Below are 16,580 nucleotides of genomic sequence, written 5' to 3'. Positions count from 1 at the left end.
CCACAATTTGAGTTACTGTATTTTTGAACATAGGTCTAGCAAGTGTGAGCCCTATTTTCTACCTGCATTTGTCTTAAACGTAACTGGACCCCCCAAAGGAAAGTCATCGAGCGGTAATCGTTAATCCAACAAAGGGAGAAAAAAAACAAATTGGATCCTTTTTTTTTTTTTTTTTTTTGTGTGGACTCAGAATCCAACCTGGCAACAGTTTCCGCTGCCCCCACATGAGCCATTTTGGGTCACAGGTTCAGGTTCTCCTGCGAGAGTGCGAGGGAGGATGAGTCCAAGATAGGATTGTTAAGACCCCAGGGAGGGACAGAGCAATCCAAAGCAAAAAGGCAGAGACTTTGATATCAGAAGCTATTGGAAAGAGAAGAAGAAGGGTTCCCGAATACTGTGGGTGTTTCTGAGGAATGGCAGAGCTTTGCTTGGTGGCTTCACATGGCTCCCATCCCGGGCTATTTGTCCATCCAACTGAACAAGGATGCTTAGGCAGGGTCTTTAAGGTAAGCCTATCATCCTCTACTCAAAATTTCCCCCCTTCTTGCTTTCTTCTTGATATTTTGATTATACATATATACTATGTGTAATTCCAGATGGCTAAAAAGATGGGAATTGGGAATACAGATTGATATCTGGTGGTTGAGTGTGTTGTGTTTAACGCTAAAGGGTGGTTCCTTTTGGATGTTGATTGTTGGGTTGAAGCCCGTTTTCCTGTTTGCCGGTGAATCTGCAGGCATCCAATTTTGGCCAGTGGGTGGCTTGCAATTTATGTTTAAAATCATATTCATTCCTACTCTTATTTGGCCTATTATGATTTTGCTGGTTTTTCTCATAATGTTCTTTTACTGTTATTGAGTACCTATGGGTTTTTGGAGAACTGCTGATTTGCAATTCATGTTTAAAGTCTGCTTTATTGCAGCTCAAATTCAACTCACTGAGCTCCCTTCCCAGTGCTGGACTTGATTACTAGTTTCAACATGTTCAACATTTTTGGTTTATTGTAGGTTGCTACGCTGTTAGTTGTCAAGTGGATAAGAGGTGCTTATCACTTACAAATTTCCTTCCTGTATTGTTTTTATACCACTATTGCCACCCATAAACATCTGTGAGCCCGGATTGAAATTTGTATAGGTCTAAATCTTGCAGATTAACAGTATCTGTATTTGATGACAATCAGATTATGTTGTAGTGACTATTGATGCAGCAAAAGCGGATTATTGATTTGGTCTGCTGATTTCTTCACAGGGTTATCAACCTTTCCTGACAAACACTGGATCCTATCAGGGTTCTTTGCAGCCATGGTATGACAAACCAAGGCTGTGTTGGACAGAGGATCAATCAAAACCATCGACTGGCATGTTGGACAGTAATGAATACTTCAGGGCTGACTCAACTCCTCGAAGACCTCTACTCATTGATGTTCAAGGTATACTATTCACTATCGCATTATCTTCTTCAGCCTTGCTTAACCTGTCGTATGTGTCTCTATTGAACATTATAAACAGCAGTGCTATTCCTCTAAGTACATGCGGGACGGACTCATGCACTGTACTGTACTAAATTCCCTGGCAAAAACCGGTGCCTTTTAATGCATGATTATCTTTGTAATTCAGCCAATAGTTTGATTAAACATGTTACTCCCATATCATGCACTTGATTAGATTTGGCAGCCTTTGCAGTTGTGTGGTGCTTAATTAGATCTGTATCATTGTGTTGTTTGACAACAGACCTTCCTGCCAACTCTCTATTCTTCAGCTCGGGGATTGTCAATCAATGCATCATACGTGAGAGGGTCCTGAGATACCTCATGTCTGGACTAAATGAAGAAGAAAGAGGTGGTGTAGATTTAACTTTATTCTATGATTTGGTGGGACCTCAAGCACCAACCCTGCATATGCCTCAAGAACCCCTCTTACCTTTTTATGGGCGGACCTTTCTTGATTCCGAGGCTCAGCCTTCTCTAGTCTCACTAAGTAGTGAAACTTTGTCTGAGAAACCTCTCTTTGCGGGGGATGTGGGCCATGTTTCAGAAATTACTTATGACCCGTATCATCCTGATGACCGACTTTCAATTGCCAGCTCTGGGACTGAGATGGAGGATATACTTACTGCTCTTTCTAAGTTGTACTTGTCAAAGAACTCGATTAAGTTGAAGAAGCAACAAATGGTGGTCCCTTACTTTGATAGGTACCAATAGCTGCTTTTACTTCGTAACTAAGTTTTTCTATAGGACATTAGTGTTCTGATATTCTGCAAACTTTATTATCATTCTAGAGACATGTTGACAATTTAGTGAGTTTTTTCCTTTTCCCCCCTTAATCTACTTTATTGCATCTTCCTACTGGAGTTTTACAAATTGCCCATATTCTTGCTTGTAATTTATGACCTGTGCCACAATCAACTTATGGAACAGGCGGACCAGAAAAGCACCAAGGAATGATATTACTGGATCACCTCCAAAGTTTGGAACTGTGAAGAGGTAGTTTTATGCGTTAGCCATTCAAAGTTGTGCACTTTGCTTTCACTTTTTTTATTTTCTGGTTTTTGTGTTAATTTGTGTTAACGATATGAAACTAAATGTGTTAATTGAGGCCAAAGTTTGTGAAATGGAAATGACAAATTAGTTCTGATGTGAGAGAAACTTCAGTAACCACCAAATTCACGAGAATACATCTCATATATAATCAAAAAAACCTATTACAGACTGCAAAAATTTATCAATAGTACCTTTTTATGTAAATTCTAAGTCTTCAGTTCAACAGTATTACTTGTGCAATCAGAATAAATTACAAGTAGTATCACATGTTGGCATACAGCTTGCAATCGATGCTTTGTCCTGAATGCGTGTCATAATCCATTGGTCATTAAGCCTTTACTAGTAGTTAACTGTTCCAGTGCTTCAGGTTTTTACACTAAAGAATCTATAAGTTAAGGAAACAGAAGGTCTGGATGGTTTGTTCATTTTTGAGATGACCCTTCCATTTCAGACTATTTCCTGTTAGTCCAGAATGTCAATCAAGACAAATCCCAGTAAGAGCATACTCCAATAGCTCCACTAAAAATCTGAGATTCTTGAAAGTTTGACCACTATGAATTGTAGTAAATATCTATTATCGTGATGTCATGCACTTCATTTTCTGCTCACATGCAATGTGCATCATTTCATGAAACATATGATTATGCATATATATGAAACTACACTAAACGTAAATGTAAATATTTGCATTTGGGCTGCCTGTAGGTCTTCTAGGAAGTAAAAACATGCCGCAGAAGGTGTGTTATTTCTAGTTGAAAATCGTAACTTCACTATTTCATTCTTAGGAGGTAGTGTTGATTTTATTAGCCTAAATGAGCGTGGGCCTGACCCTGCGCAATTATATATTGGTTTCTCTCTCTGACATCTTATGGTTTCATAGTTCTGAGAAAGGTAAGTATAGGGCGACTTCGAATAAAAAGAGCAATATGAAAGCTGCAAAAGAGCGGGACCTTTACAGAAAGAACTTGTTCCATGCATGCGAAAGCCTTCTCTCGTTGACCGTTGACAAGAAGCTACATGGGAGAACTGCAATCCTTTCACTTAAAAAATCAGGTCCCGAACTGCCAAAGGCTCTCACACAGTTTTCTGCTAGCATTGCTGGAACTGGTCTTGCTGTTCTCTTTTCAGTTGTCTGCAAAGTAGCCTGTGCTAGGGTGCCCTTCAGTGCATCCAAACTCCTGAACACCGGGTTGGGTATTGGACTTGTTTGGCTTTCTTGGGCGGTAAATAGATTGGGAGACACTGTTATTTCGATCAAGAATTCAAACAAGTTGGATGTGAGAGAGGAGGAGATTATGAATAAGTTGGACAAAAGCTTAAAGGACATATACTTCCGAGCTGCTGCTATAATGACCGTGGCTGTTCTTAGGCTCGTATGAGTTCGATTTGGAAGTTCTTAGAAGTCCAGTCAGTCCAGTTTATCGAAGGAATTAGCAGGGACCAACTTCGTTGCTCTTTACCTGAAACAATGTAAATCCGCATCTAATCATTCAACTAAATTTTGCAGTTTGCTCGTCATGTGTAACACTAGGGAAAAGGACATTGCATCATGTATATGGAACTTTTTGGGCTCCTCGTCTATCCTGGCTTTCAAGATTTTGGATGCGTAGTTGCTTCTTATTTTGACAGTTGTAATAGTATGTCTTGTCTCGCAAGGGAATGGATAATTGAATACTCGTTTGAAGATCAGAAGACTAAGTCCCTTTTTTGAAGAAAAAAATTTAACTGAAAGGTTGTAATATCTGTTTCACTATTTACAATCTATGGCCAACTTTTCTTTTAGAACATATAAGTTAAAAAGGGATAAAGTAATAATGCTATAAAGTAAAAAGGTATTGTTATCTAAAATTTGTTAATATGCTGAATTGAATAAGCTACGAAGATAAAATGACTAGAAGATAAGAGTAGAGAGTAAATTGACAGCAGTGGTATGATTTAAAAAAAAATTAGGTGATAATAACCCTTTAAAAAAAATTAGGTGATAATAACCCTTTTATAAATAAATGCTAAAGATTTTGTACACACCGAAGTCCTCAAGTAAAAAATCATTGTGCTACTTCATTAGAGTCCAAAATCATTATGCTACTTCATTGGCCACGCTACCTCTTGGCCAAAAATGGATTAGAAATTAGGAGCCTACTGCTGTACCATGCATATCATTGTACAGTTTGGTCCTTGTTGGTTGACACAGGGGCCTCCATATGCGGTTTGGTGTCTTGGTCCCTCGTTGACGACATAGAGGCCTTTTAGGATAATTGAATATTTAAACTTAATGAATTCAAACTTTAATATATTTAATAGCATTCAATATTATAAAATTGAACATCTAAATTAATTAAACAGCACTAAATTTCCTCTACAAAATTTATTCCCAAAAATAAATAATAACCTATTTACTTATCACTTAATCTGATATACATTGAAATATATCGAATTTAGTAGTTAATAATTTAATAACTTAATAAATTAAAAATTCAGTTTTCACCCTTCATAGGATAGTTTGTAGAACACCCACGCATTTAACTTTTCAATCGACACATGCCATCATTGCACGCAGTACACGACGGCATTAACAATCCTCCCGGCTGCTCGAGGACCATGAGTACTGTTTGAAAAGAAAATTGCTCATTAATGATACGGACAATCACATTTCAAAGCAATCACAACTATGTTGACCAATAAGCCAGAACCACAAATGGTGGAGCCTTTGAAAAGGTATAATCACGTTCATCTCTGCTCAGTCGTTTTCACATAGCCAAGAAAAACGCGTCTACATATGCACTGACCAAGATGTCAGGTTTCTCAAAATATATCAACCAGAGTTTCAGTTTCATCCTCTTCAAAGGACATAAAAGTTCCATTGCATGCATACCTCAGGTCAGTACTTTTGAAACAACACCAGCACCAACTGTTCTCCCTCCTTCCCTCAAAGCAAATCTTTGACCTGCAACAATCGATTGATTAGATTAGCTCTGTAAAATACTTTTCTGGCCACTTGAGAAAGTTTCACATTACCTAATTACCACTATAGCCTGAATTATGAAAAGCTGAGATAACATGAAAACTAATGGATCAGAAGACGTCCAGACAAGGGCAGTATTCAGTAGTGACAAAATCATAAAGGTATTAGCAGGTCCATTTATTTTACAATACTTCAAAAGTCTCCCATGGCCCATTTATTTTTACAGCATTCTCTACTTAAGGAATTTTTAGAATTCCAATAAGAACAATGAACTATTCATGTGGCTGAGAGCCCTCAAAGCCCAGGCATAATGATTTGAAATCATTAGGGGCAGGCTCTACCACTGTGCTGTTATGGTAGCATTTAGCAAAAGGAGAAAATTACATTTTTCAACCTAAATCAAAGCCTTCCCTCCAATTACAATTCATCTTTGCATAGCATATATGCTTGCTCATATATGTGAATTGCAAAACCACATAATTTCTGTCACCATGAAAAGAAAAACAATTGCAACTGATATTAATAAAAGCTGCCTCCTGAAGGGAGTCCGTGCCAAACAAAGATTTTTAGAGATATGAAAAAACCTCAGAGTGAAGGCATGGAAAAGTAAATAACTTAAGTTAATGCATGCTGACAAAGCACAATGTAGAAGTCGAACTCATGTAGCCACATTTGCAAAAAGGCATAGCAATGAAGATAACATGACACTGGAAGGCAAAATCATCATACTAGAAGAGAATCAGCTAAAATTTAAAAACATTAGAATAAGCATATTGGTTGTTCTAACCTGCTTCCAGGGGGACAGGAGAAATTAGCTCAAAAACAGCAGTTACATTGTCCCCCGGCATAACCATCTTCACATTTTCAGGCAACTCCACCTTACCAGTGACATCAGCAGTCCTCAAGTAGAACTGAGGCCTATAATTTGAGAAAAAGGCAGTGTGGCGACCACCCTCATCCTTTGTGAGAACGTATATTTCTGCCTCAAATTTCTTATATGTTTTAACTGTCCCAGGCTTTGCAATAACCTGTATGATTAACAATATAAAAGACATGGAACAAAATTTGGTTTAATTATTCGGATTCACAATTAAGCTCTAGCACCATAGATCATGGTACCACTCTAAATGCCCACCTCCCTCAATAACCCATTCTTCTAGTTATCAAGAATTAGAAGACAGGAAAGCTCATGTCATCTAAAGATAAAATATAGAGGAAATAGTTATCAACGAGCTAAAACAGGACAAAAGGTAGTAACTTTAAATTTAACAAATGACAAGCAACCTACAACATGTAACAAATTTACACAAGATATTCATCTCAAGTTATTAACTAGCAGTAAATCTGCTTCTGCACTAGCCTTTTTTCATGACACAAACCTGCCCTCGCTGAATATCTTCTCGTTTCAAACCACGTAAAAGGAGTCCAACATTGTCACCAGCCTGGCAAAGAAAGAAAACAGTGCTGTAAGGCATAAAATGTATGTGTATAATACAAGACAGAGCATTTTAGTCCCTTACTTGTCCATGATCCAAGATCTTTTTGAACATCTCAACACCAGTCACAGTGGATTTCAGATTTCCCTGTACCACCAGGACTTATATCATGAGCATAAATTACAAATAACAGTTGGTTATTGCGACTCGTGGAGGCAAAATTTCATACAAAGGTTCATCTGGTTTGACCAAGTGCATACACCATATGTTACTATAGTTTGTGAAGTCCAAGAAACAAAACAGACCAATATGGAGCATGTAATTCCTTCCAAAGATTAGTGGTAATGAAGGATTAAGTTTAGACTTCAAGCACACCCACCTGTACATCTAGACTTGTATGACTAGTAAATTATAAAAGTATAGTTTAAAACTCAACCCTCTCCATCCAGATTCTGAAAATTAACTTTACCCCGATAACAAAATATAGGACAACATTTCAACAAAATGTAATGTTGACCATAAGATCTATTGATTCCATAAAGAGTGAAAAAGTACAATAATCCACCACATCAAAGAACCATAGCATAATAGTCGCCAAAAACCACTGAAGCAGTGAAAATATTGACACTGTCAGTCCCAATTGAAAAGTTTAATGACAATATAATAAATGACTAGGAAGCTTCCCAAGATAAAACCAAGAATGATAATTTCACGATACACATTACCTGCATCAGCCCCATAATCTCCACTTCATCCCCAACTTTGATTGTACCTTGTTCAATACGGCCAGTCGCAACAGTACCTCGTCCCTGACAAATAACCAGAACCAATCAAAACACCATGAGAACTATGCCTCCTGGCATTAACAATTCCTCCAAATGCAGCAAAAGAATAATTCCATACATAGCTAAGAGCCATATACGGCCAGTAAACAAGGAAAGGAATGAGCGTTTCAGTATCCATCTGATGCACTCATGATTTGAATGCACAACATAAACAGGCTCTTCAGTTCAAGGAGGGCACTAGTAAGTTTCAAAGGAAAGTGAAACAAACACACTGCTGTCTAACAGACATTTACCACCGAATAAAGAGAAATGCAATTCACCAACAAAAATAAACTGATAGTGATGTACTTAAAATACCTGGAACATAGGATAACAAAAATTTCATACTTTCATAATGGAAAGTAACTCGTATTTACCTGGATGGAGAAAACATCTTCTATTGGCATTAGGAAAGGCTTATCAAGTTGACGTACAGGATTAGGGATGTATCGATCCACTTCATCCATCAACTTTAGTATAGCCTTCTTACCAATTTCATCATTTGTACCCTGTAAAGCAGACAATGCTGAACCTCTAATGATCGGAATTTCCTCCCCAGGAAACTTGTAGAAGCTAAGTAGTTCTACAAAAATGAGAAAGCACACATGTAATACACTTCCAAATGAAACTTGTGCTTGTGGTATTAACTATTCAAGCTTCAAACATTCATCAATGCTTTCAAACGGAAAACCAGCTTACCACGGAGTTCCATTTCCACAAGTTCCAGCAATTCAGGATCATCAACTGCATCGACCTTATTCAAGAAGCATACAATATACGGTACACCTACCTGAAAACCATAAAGAACACATTAAGTTACTAAACTGGACATCAGCTTAGTCTCTCACACTTGTTAAAAATATATAAAGGAGACACTGACCTGCCGTGCAAGCAGAATATGTTCCTTTGTCTGGGGCATTGGCCCGTCAGGAGCAGATACAACTAGGATTCCTCCATCCATTTGCGCAGCTCCAGTAATCATGTTCTGACAAAAAAAAAGGCAAAGAAAACATTTATCTCATTGCACCTTTGTTTTTCCAATTGTTTGTTACGTGAAAGAATTTTGTAATTAAAAAAATGTGCTTAATTGTGTTCTTGAGGATAGCTATCTCCGTTCTTCACTTCAATCTTTTTATGTTCTTTCATAACTGTTCTATTTAAAAAAGCATATTATGCCCATCAAATCATGATTCAGGCAGATACTACACAGGTCTTACATGGTATAACAACCAAACTTACTGCTATGGAAATTAAATGATGGTGGAAGCAGAGAAAATTTCTAAAGCTTTAATAGTTGCACTTTTCAGTCTGTAAGCAGCTTGCTAATAGTAGACTTCACTCTAAAGCTGAATAGAAAAGAGCAAAATCATCTAGGAATAATATAAGTACCACCTATAGCATCCTTGACAACCAAATATTGGGAAAAAAATCAATTAATCTATATTCTGAACACATAAATTAATTTCATGGCTCACTTTAACATAATCTGCATGTCCAGGACAATCTACATGTGCATAATGTCTTTCCGCTGTCTCATATTCCACGTGTGCCTGCAAATTAGAAGTTAAAATAGGGAAATGGATGTGATAATTGGAGAGAAATGTTCAAATGCAACAATCCATAAACGAAAAAAGAGTCCAAACCGTTGCAATTGTAATCCCTCTCTTTTTCTCTTCAGGGGCTTTGTCAATTTCATCAAAGGCAACAGCCTTCGCCTTTCCTTCTTCCGCCAGTACCTAATAAAAAGTCACATTCCCTCAAAAAACTTAGGCTGTGTAAAGTGAAAAAGAGGACAGGCAAGCCAAAAAGACTTACCTTTGTGATTGCAGCAGTTAGAGTAGTTTTTCCGTGATCAACATGTCCAATCGTTCCAACATTAACATGAGTCTTGCTGCCGGAACCCAAAACATGTAGAAGGTAAAAAAGAGGGAAACTTTAAATGCATTTGCAAGTTTGAGAAACAAAATTCCAAGGTTTTTTCCCCCCAAAACCCAGCACGAGAAACCAGAATCTTAGTGCGCAATTATGTGCATGAACATCGCTACCTCTAGCTGTTAAAATTTCTGGATAGAAATAATACTCAGCATCATGATGCACATTCACTACAGAATACAATACACCCAAAAAGAAAAATCCTTCTGTGGTGCAAAAGGTACGAACTTGAGGGGCACATTCAACCCCCATAACACCAAAATTCCAAAATGAAAAAGCACGCCCGGTCAATACTGAAAAAATCAGATGGATTCCGAACATAAAAGCCAAAAAAGAACCAAACTTGATTCAATCCAGTGACAGGCAAAAGAGCATAGCGCAAAAATGCAGCACCAAGAAAAAGGAAATAAAAAAAGTTCTACAGCATATACGAAGTAAGCAAACAGAATGAAGCCAGGGCTTACGTTCGAGTAAAGGTGGCCATGGATCTCCACCATGGGTTGGAGGCGGTGGACGCTTCATTTGCAGATAGGGATTCGGAGACAGAGAAGCGAGGAGAAACTAAAGATGCTCTACAACAAGAGTAGATTTGAGAAGAGAGAGTTAACAGTCGCCTGGAATTAGGCTTTCTAAATGCGACAGTGGCCATATTTAACAACAACAGAGAGCAGAAAATGTGACGGAGAATAATGAACTACCCTAACTGGAGGGGGACGAGAGGTTTTGGGAGGTTCTGCAGGAGAGTACGCCTTATTGCCTTTGCCTGCTCTCTTTCTCTCTCTTCAGGGTTTTAGAGCCGTCGAAATTACCAATTAGGGCTTGTCATTGTGCTGCTCCTAACGACTGCGTTTCATGTAATCATTTCCTTTCTTAAATTAAAAAAGAAAAAACCCTAAAGTATCTAAATATATTTGCGCGTTCCTTTTTTTTGTCAAATATTTTATCTAACAAGAGAGGGAGTATGATTCAAGAATTGGGGATGAAAAAGGGCGATTAGACTCAGCTGTGTAAATTAGCAACACGTAATTCTGATTTCATCTAAAACTAGAATTTATCCTAAGCATTAGTGCATAGTTTCTTTAATTGTGATTATTTATGAACGAATAAATAATTCATCAACAGTAATATTTTTGCATGTTATTTATATTTACGTTAAAAAATGTATTCTTAATATTTCACTATCATATTAGTTTTTAGCTTCTTTATATGTAAATTTATTACAATGTGATAATTTCTATTAATTGTATAATGCATAAAAAAAAAAAGAAATGACAAATATCTCATCATATTTTTACTTGACACACCCCCCCAAAAAAAGTATTTTGGCGCCCTAAAATCTTCTCATCCTCGTACTATTTTTTATTATTATTATTATTATTTTTATCTCCGCCGAACGGAACTAGTAATTGAGTCGACCATATTTGTTCTTGTAGCCCAGCCACAGGACCACGGCCCACGTTGCCAAATGCTTAATAATAAATGAGAAGTGAGGAGGTGGCGAGTTGCTTTGCTTCGCCCGGTCGTCTAAGCTTAGCATCTCTTTCTACGTTTTCCCCTTTCCCATTTTTTTCAGTCTAATCGAATGTCCTGGACAAAACTATTCTCACTTTCCCCTTCCCCTGTAATTTGTTCCTCTTAACCTTTTTTTTCCTATGTTTTCTCTCTCTCTCTCTCTTCTGCAATTGCTGAATTATCTCTTCCCATTACCACTTTCGGAGTTGCCTAAATCCGAACACAGCAACCCTCATATTTCTTGACAATTTGACGTCGTCTTGCGCCATGGGAATATCGTTTTTGAAGACGATTGTGATTGCTATAGAATTTCTTTTGATTAGTTAGCTGTGCTGATAGCTGCTAGGGTTGTTCGCCTGTAAACTTTTTTCCGTTTCGCTTTTTGTTTTATAAAGTTTGCTCGAATCTTTTGAAGTAAAGATGGTAGTTCCATGGGGCGGAGTAAGCTGCTGTTTGAGTGCAGCAGCTCTCTATCTTCTTGGGAGGAGCAGTGGAAGGTTTTTCACTTACATCTCTCTCTCTCCTCTTTTTTCCCCCCTTGATATAATAAGTGAAACAGCAGCAATTGCAGTTTTCGTAATGCTTTCTTCACGTGCATTCATTAACTTTTTTTTTCCTTTGGGTATGATGATGATTTTTATTGCTTAGGGATGCGGACATCCTCAAGTCTGTGACTCGAGTCAATCAGCTGAAGGATTTAGGTAATTAAATGGAAGTTTCCATGGTTTTTGCTTTCATGCCTACTTTTTGTTGGACATTTTTAAGCTTTTGGCTTATGGCTTATTTGCCTCTTATTAGCTATTTGGCACTGCAGTTGTATTATGCACATTATCAATCTCTAATTACTGCAATTGTCGCTGAAGCACATTCCATTAGTTATTCTCCAGAATCCAAATGTGCATTGAGGTCTCTGTGTTGTTTCTTCTGATACTCTGTCTAATTATGAGGCTTAGCAGAGAGACCGTGTACAATTATATAACAGCAAAAATTTCTTTCCTGTATGATCGAAAGAAAAATGGAAAACTTCCTTTTTAACCCCAAAAAATTTTCTGGGGATGTCATTGTAGTCTTTTTTGGTTGAAGTGGTCATGCGTCTGAACTGTCACTGCTCATAGTATTAAAACTTTTCTTATTATAAGAGAGAGAGACCCAGTGTCTCGGTGTTACTGTTGTCCCATATTTTATATTTCTTCTGTTTCTTGGTTGTTGAAAACACCAATCCCCTAAAGCAAGTAAAAAGTTCGTCCTTGGTAAAGGCGGGGTATCCTTTTTTACTCATTTAAAGACCAATTCTAGCTTAATTATTTGTGTTGAGTAGCTTAAGCTTCATAATCACTACTATTATGTAGTTATAAACTTACAGATTTGCTGCTGCACAAGTCTATCTGTGAAACTTCTGTTGACACTTGTACCAATCAATGGTTTTCTTCTGCTCTGAAGTTGATTTTGGTTGTAGGCTCTTCTTGCCTGCCAATATATTTGTCCATAGGTACATGTGAAATATGGATCATTTGACATTTTGTTGTATCCAAGTGTTGATCGTCATGAATTATTTGGTTTTAATGAAGCCTATCTACCTCAAAGCAAGATGTATATGGAGGTTTTTTTACCTCTAATCTTGTTGGCAAATTAATTCGACATTTCTTTTTTCCTTTAGCTCAACTATTGGATAGTGCGTACAAAGTTTTGCCAATGGTGGTTGCGATATCTGGAAGAGTTGGTTCAGATACGCCGATCAACTGTGAGTACAGTGGTTTGCGAGGTGTAATTGTGGAAGAGACGGTACATGGACTAGTTCTTTAAATGGCATCGGAATTGTTTTTCTTGTATTTTGTGATTTTTTTTAATAGATTTTTAATGTTGTTCTTTCAGGCAGAGCAGCACTTTTTGAAACACAATGATGCTGGCTCATGGATACAGGATTCTGCTTTGATGCTTTCTATGTGTAAAGAAGTCCCATGGTACCTGGTGAGACTTGTTTCTTGTAACACGTGTACAGGCACCAATGCATCATGGTTGCATTGAAATGCTTGTAATGAGCCAGTTGAACTGATGAATATCTTAAAGATATGAGTGTTATTTTTACAAGCTACTTTGATTTTATCGTTTCTTCCCTTCCAGGATGATGGGACTAGTCGTGTAAATGTCATTGGAGCCCGTGGTGCTACAGGTTTGGTATTGACAGTAGGAAGTGAAGTCTTTGAGGAGTCCGGACGGTCTCTTGTACGTGGAACATTGGACTATCTTCAGGGTCTTAAGGTATGTCTTGGTATTTTCATCATTTCCCTTGCATTCTCACTTCCTGAGATGTGTATGTCTGTCCTGTTGCTTGATGCTGACAATATGTCTGAAGATGCTAGGAGTGAAGAGGATTGAGCGGGTTCTTCCAACTGGGACACCTTTGACTGTTGTTGGTGAGGTATGGTTGCTCCCTAAATTGTACGACGACTAATATTCTCTTTTATGCAGTCAAAATTCACGTCATAGTATGTTTGTTACAAATTTTGATGATAAGAATTCCAAAATGGGCTTATAGCTCAGTGGTAGAAAAAAATAGGATAAGAGTATGAAATCTATCCTAGCATGTTCATTAGGAATTCTGATGATGAGAATACCAAAATTATCTTATTGAATGGTAAAAATTATAGGGGTTAAGAAAACACATGCATGATGTTATAGCAAGGAACAGCTTGGTGAATTTAAATTTGGCTGGAAGTTTGAACTCGTGTGTAATATAAAAAATTGACCATGTGTAGTGGGATATTTCGATTTCTAATGCAGGACAATGTCTTTCTACCAAGTTTATATTCCCATTCAAAAAGATATCAATGTGGATACATGATGTTTTTTAATGAACTTATGGTCTACATGACCAGCTGTACAGCACAAGTGGTTTGAAAATTGTTTGGCTTTCTTTACTTTTAGTAGGGTTACATTATTTAAAAGCTCTTGGCTATGTTTCTTTTAAATGGGTGAGAGATCTGACTTTTGTGCTTCCCTGTAGGTTCTGGGTGTTGGTTGTCCATCTCCAGTAGTTGACATAAGAAATGATTCCTTTTCATAGCGTGTCTTATTGTTTGTTAATCTTTTAACACCTTTCTTTGTGAATAGGCTGTTAAAGATGATATTGGGACGATCCGGATGCAGAAACCACACAAAGGGCCATTTTATGTGTCGCACAAAACTATTGACCAGCTTATTGCAAATCTAGGGAGATGGGCCAGGTTCATTCCTGATACACATTTAAACTTATACAACCGACACATTCCATTTCCCCTGACCTTATTTAACCAAGGAAATGGAGGGGGAGAGAGAGAGAGAGAGAGCATTTGGATCTAGAAACCCCACAATGGGCCATTTTTTGCATTGTACAAAACTATTGACCTACTTATTGCATATCTAGGGTGATGATCCAGGTTCATACTTGATGGACATTGACACTTATACAACCCACATATTCCATTGTAGCTGACCTTACCCAACCCCCCCCCCCGGAGGGGGTGTGTGGAGGGGAGGAGGGGAGAGAGAGAGAGAGAGATGCCACATACTATCATTTCAAATCTTATTTCTTGTATACACACATTCTGAAGTCCTCTGAGGTTTTCTGTTTGTAATTTGTTGCTTCCAGGTGGTATAGATATGCCTCTATGGGATTCACTGTGTTTGGTGTTTATCTAATTGCAAAGCATGCTTTCCAATATATCATGGAGAGAAAGCGTCATTGGGAACTGAGGAGGAGGTATAAATCCATAGAATTGCTCAAGTCATGTGCTCTTAAGTGTTTTTACCTGAGGCATTATCTACGTCATGACAAGTGGCATTAAGATTCCAGCATGTCTCTAAGGCATTATCTTCATTGTTACTATTTGTGTTTTTTCTCCGTGTCGAGACATACCTATATTCATATGCTGTCATGGTCTGTTTAGGGTTCTTGCTGCTGCAGCTAAAAGATCAAGCAAAGAGGAGGAAGGTTGCTACTCTTGTTTCTCTGTGATAATATTCAGTTTTGTGCATGGGCTTGTCATGGTCCTGTATCTCCCTCATTTACTGTTTGCAGGTTCAAATGGTGTATCTGAGAATGGATCAGATAATAGTAAAAAGGATCGAACAATGCCGGATCTATGTGTCATATGCTTGGAGCAGGAATACAATTCAGTTTTTGTCCCGTAAGCATTCCACCAAATTCTTTTCTCTCTTCAACTAATTGATAGTCATGTCGTGCAACAGTTGGTGGCACCTGTAGATTAGGTTGTGTTGCAAGCTATATACTGTCCACTCTGCAAGATAGATGTTTCAGGATTTTAAACGGGGAAGCTTTATTGGTTTGACTTTCAGGTGTGGCCATATGTGCTGTTGCATGGCGTGTTCTTCACACTTGACAAACTGTCCACTTTGTAGGAGACGAATTGACCAGGTGGTAAAGACTTTTCGTCATTGAGTACCTTTTGAGGTTGGCATTGCCATGAGAGATGATCCTCCAAACTGATGCCCTTCCTCCAAGAGATTGAGGGCTAGGATGTCTTATTTTTCAACATTGTCCTGGGTTTGTTATGCTTATGGAGGTTCCGGCGTCTTACCTTACAAATGACATCATGTGGCAATGTGGAATTCTGTGCCTGTCGGATTGAAATATGAGTAAATTAAATCCAATGTCATGTCTCAGTGCCAAATACACGCTTAAATGTTTTCGGTGGAAGGAGTTGAGCTTAAAATGTGTAATAATTCATCGTTTTCTTCTGAAATTGTAAATACAAGCTGTACACAGAACTGATTATACTCGTCCTGCCAGTAGTCAGTAGATGATGTGCCCTTTCTCTTGCTTCTGCTTCGGGTTTACCGTCAGGCTTAGTTTGACTCTGTGCCGCTATGCATTTCTTGTACTGCAAAATAGATGATTTTTGTCACAAGAATTGGCACATGTTCGAATTTCTCAGTGCAGATTATTAAAAAAATGATAGTCCGCCTAGGCTGCTTCAACTTGTCTGGCGACAATTTGGCTGGCTTTTGGCTTTAAGAGTGGAATTCTCCATTTCTTTAAAACCCTTGCGTCATTACTCTTGTTCTAGTTCTTGCGTGTCCGCGTTGAACCATGACTACGGAAAAAAGATGTTGCTTGCACTGGCAAAGGATTAGCCGCAGAGACAAAAGTAATCACTATGGTTTTGGTGCGTCCGTAGTTGCGCAATGTGATTCCTGGAAGCAAAGACGACTCTCCTCCTTTTAGACTTACGAGACCCCGAATCTGATGCCACACCATGCGATTGTATTCTGCTCGTATTTGGTTTTCACTTTCTTTCTTTTCGGCTTTAATTGAGTTCTAAGAAACTGTCTCGTCAATTGTCACGAAGCTTAATTAGTATATTATCCATTAGCTC

At 38.0% G+C, this 16,580-nt stretch overlaps 3 protein-coding genes across 6 annotated transcripts; 2 read left to right on the top strand and 1 right to left on the bottom strand.

Moving 5' to 3' along the window:
* Positions 1-185: 185 nt before the first annotated feature.
* On the top strand, positions 186-4,231 carry LOC113733922 (uncharacterized). 2 transcript variants are annotated; one of them, XM_027260172.2, is made up of 6 exons: positions 186-506; positions 923-1,041; positions 1,249-1,429; positions 1,731-2,190; positions 2,417-2,482; positions 3,420-4,231. In XM_027260172.2, exons 3-6 carry the CDS (start codon positions 1,360-1,362, stop codon positions 3,916-3,918), a joined length of 1,095 nt encoding a protein of 364 aa, XP_027115973.1. In that variant the 5' UTR covers positions 186-506; positions 923-1,041; positions 1,249-1,359; the 3' UTR covers positions 3,919-4,231. The 2 variants fall into 2 exon arrangements, with proteins under 2 accessions (XP_027115973.1, XP_027115964.1); XM_027260163.2 differs by lacking the exon at positions 923-1,041.
* Positions 4,232-4,903: 672 nt separating this feature from the next.
* Positions 4,904-10,463, bottom strand: LOC113733932 (elongation factor Tu, mitochondrial). 2 transcript variants are annotated; one of them, XM_027260192.2, is made up of 13 exons: positions 10,158-10,463; positions 9,577-9,652; positions 9,405-9,497; positions 9,237-9,311; positions 8,642-8,746; positions 8,461-8,551; positions 8,139-8,344; positions 7,663-7,746; positions 7,022-7,084; positions 6,881-6,943; positions 6,289-6,529; positions 5,412-5,483; positions 4,904-5,144 (listed from the first exon to the last, which is right to left on the bottom strand). In XM_027260192.2, the coding sequence occupies exons 1-12, from the start codon at positions 10,340-10,342 to the stop codon at positions 5,413-5,415; spliced, it is 1,353 nt and encodes a 450-aa protein (XP_027115993.2). In that variant the 5' UTR covers positions 10,343-10,463; the 3' UTR covers positions 4,904-5,144; position 5,412. The 2 variants fall into 2 exon arrangements, with proteins under 2 accessions (XP_027115993.2, XP_071924035.1); XM_072067934.1 differs by lacking the exon at positions 4,904-5,144 and adding an exon at positions 5,146-5,309.
* Positions 10,464-11,202: 739 nt separating this feature from the next.
* LOC113733946 (E3 ubiquitin-protein ligase SP1) lies at positions 11,203-16,026 on the top strand. 2 transcript variants are annotated; one of them, XM_027260202.2, is made up of 11 exons: positions 11,203-11,702; positions 11,854-11,906; positions 12,863-12,987; positions 13,078-13,173; positions 13,327-13,464; positions 13,559-13,624; positions 14,317-14,429; positions 14,834-14,944; positions 15,132-15,175; positions 15,263-15,371; positions 15,541-16,026. In XM_027260202.2, exons 1-11 carry the CDS (start codon positions 11,626-11,628, stop codon positions 15,641-15,643), a joined length of 1,035 nt encoding a protein of 344 aa, XP_027116003.1. In that variant the 5' UTR covers positions 11,203-11,625; the 3' UTR covers positions 15,644-16,026. The 2 variants fall into 2 exon arrangements, with proteins under 2 accessions (XP_027116003.1, XP_027116012.1); XM_027260211.2 differs by having other exon boundaries at positions 15,604-15,875.
* Positions 16,027-16,580: the final 554 nt, after the last annotated feature.

This window comes from Coffea arabica, chromosome 1e, assembly GCF_036785885.1.
Source record: "Coffea arabica cultivar ET-39 chromosome 1e, Coffea Arabica ET-39 HiFi, whole genome shotgun sequence".
Lineage (NCBI taxonomy): Eukaryota > Viridiplantae > Streptophyta > Magnoliopsida > Gentianales > Rubiaceae > Coffea > Coffea arabica.
Note: the sequence above shows the minus strand (reverse complement) of the source record. Positions and strands in the feature narration are given on the sequence as shown.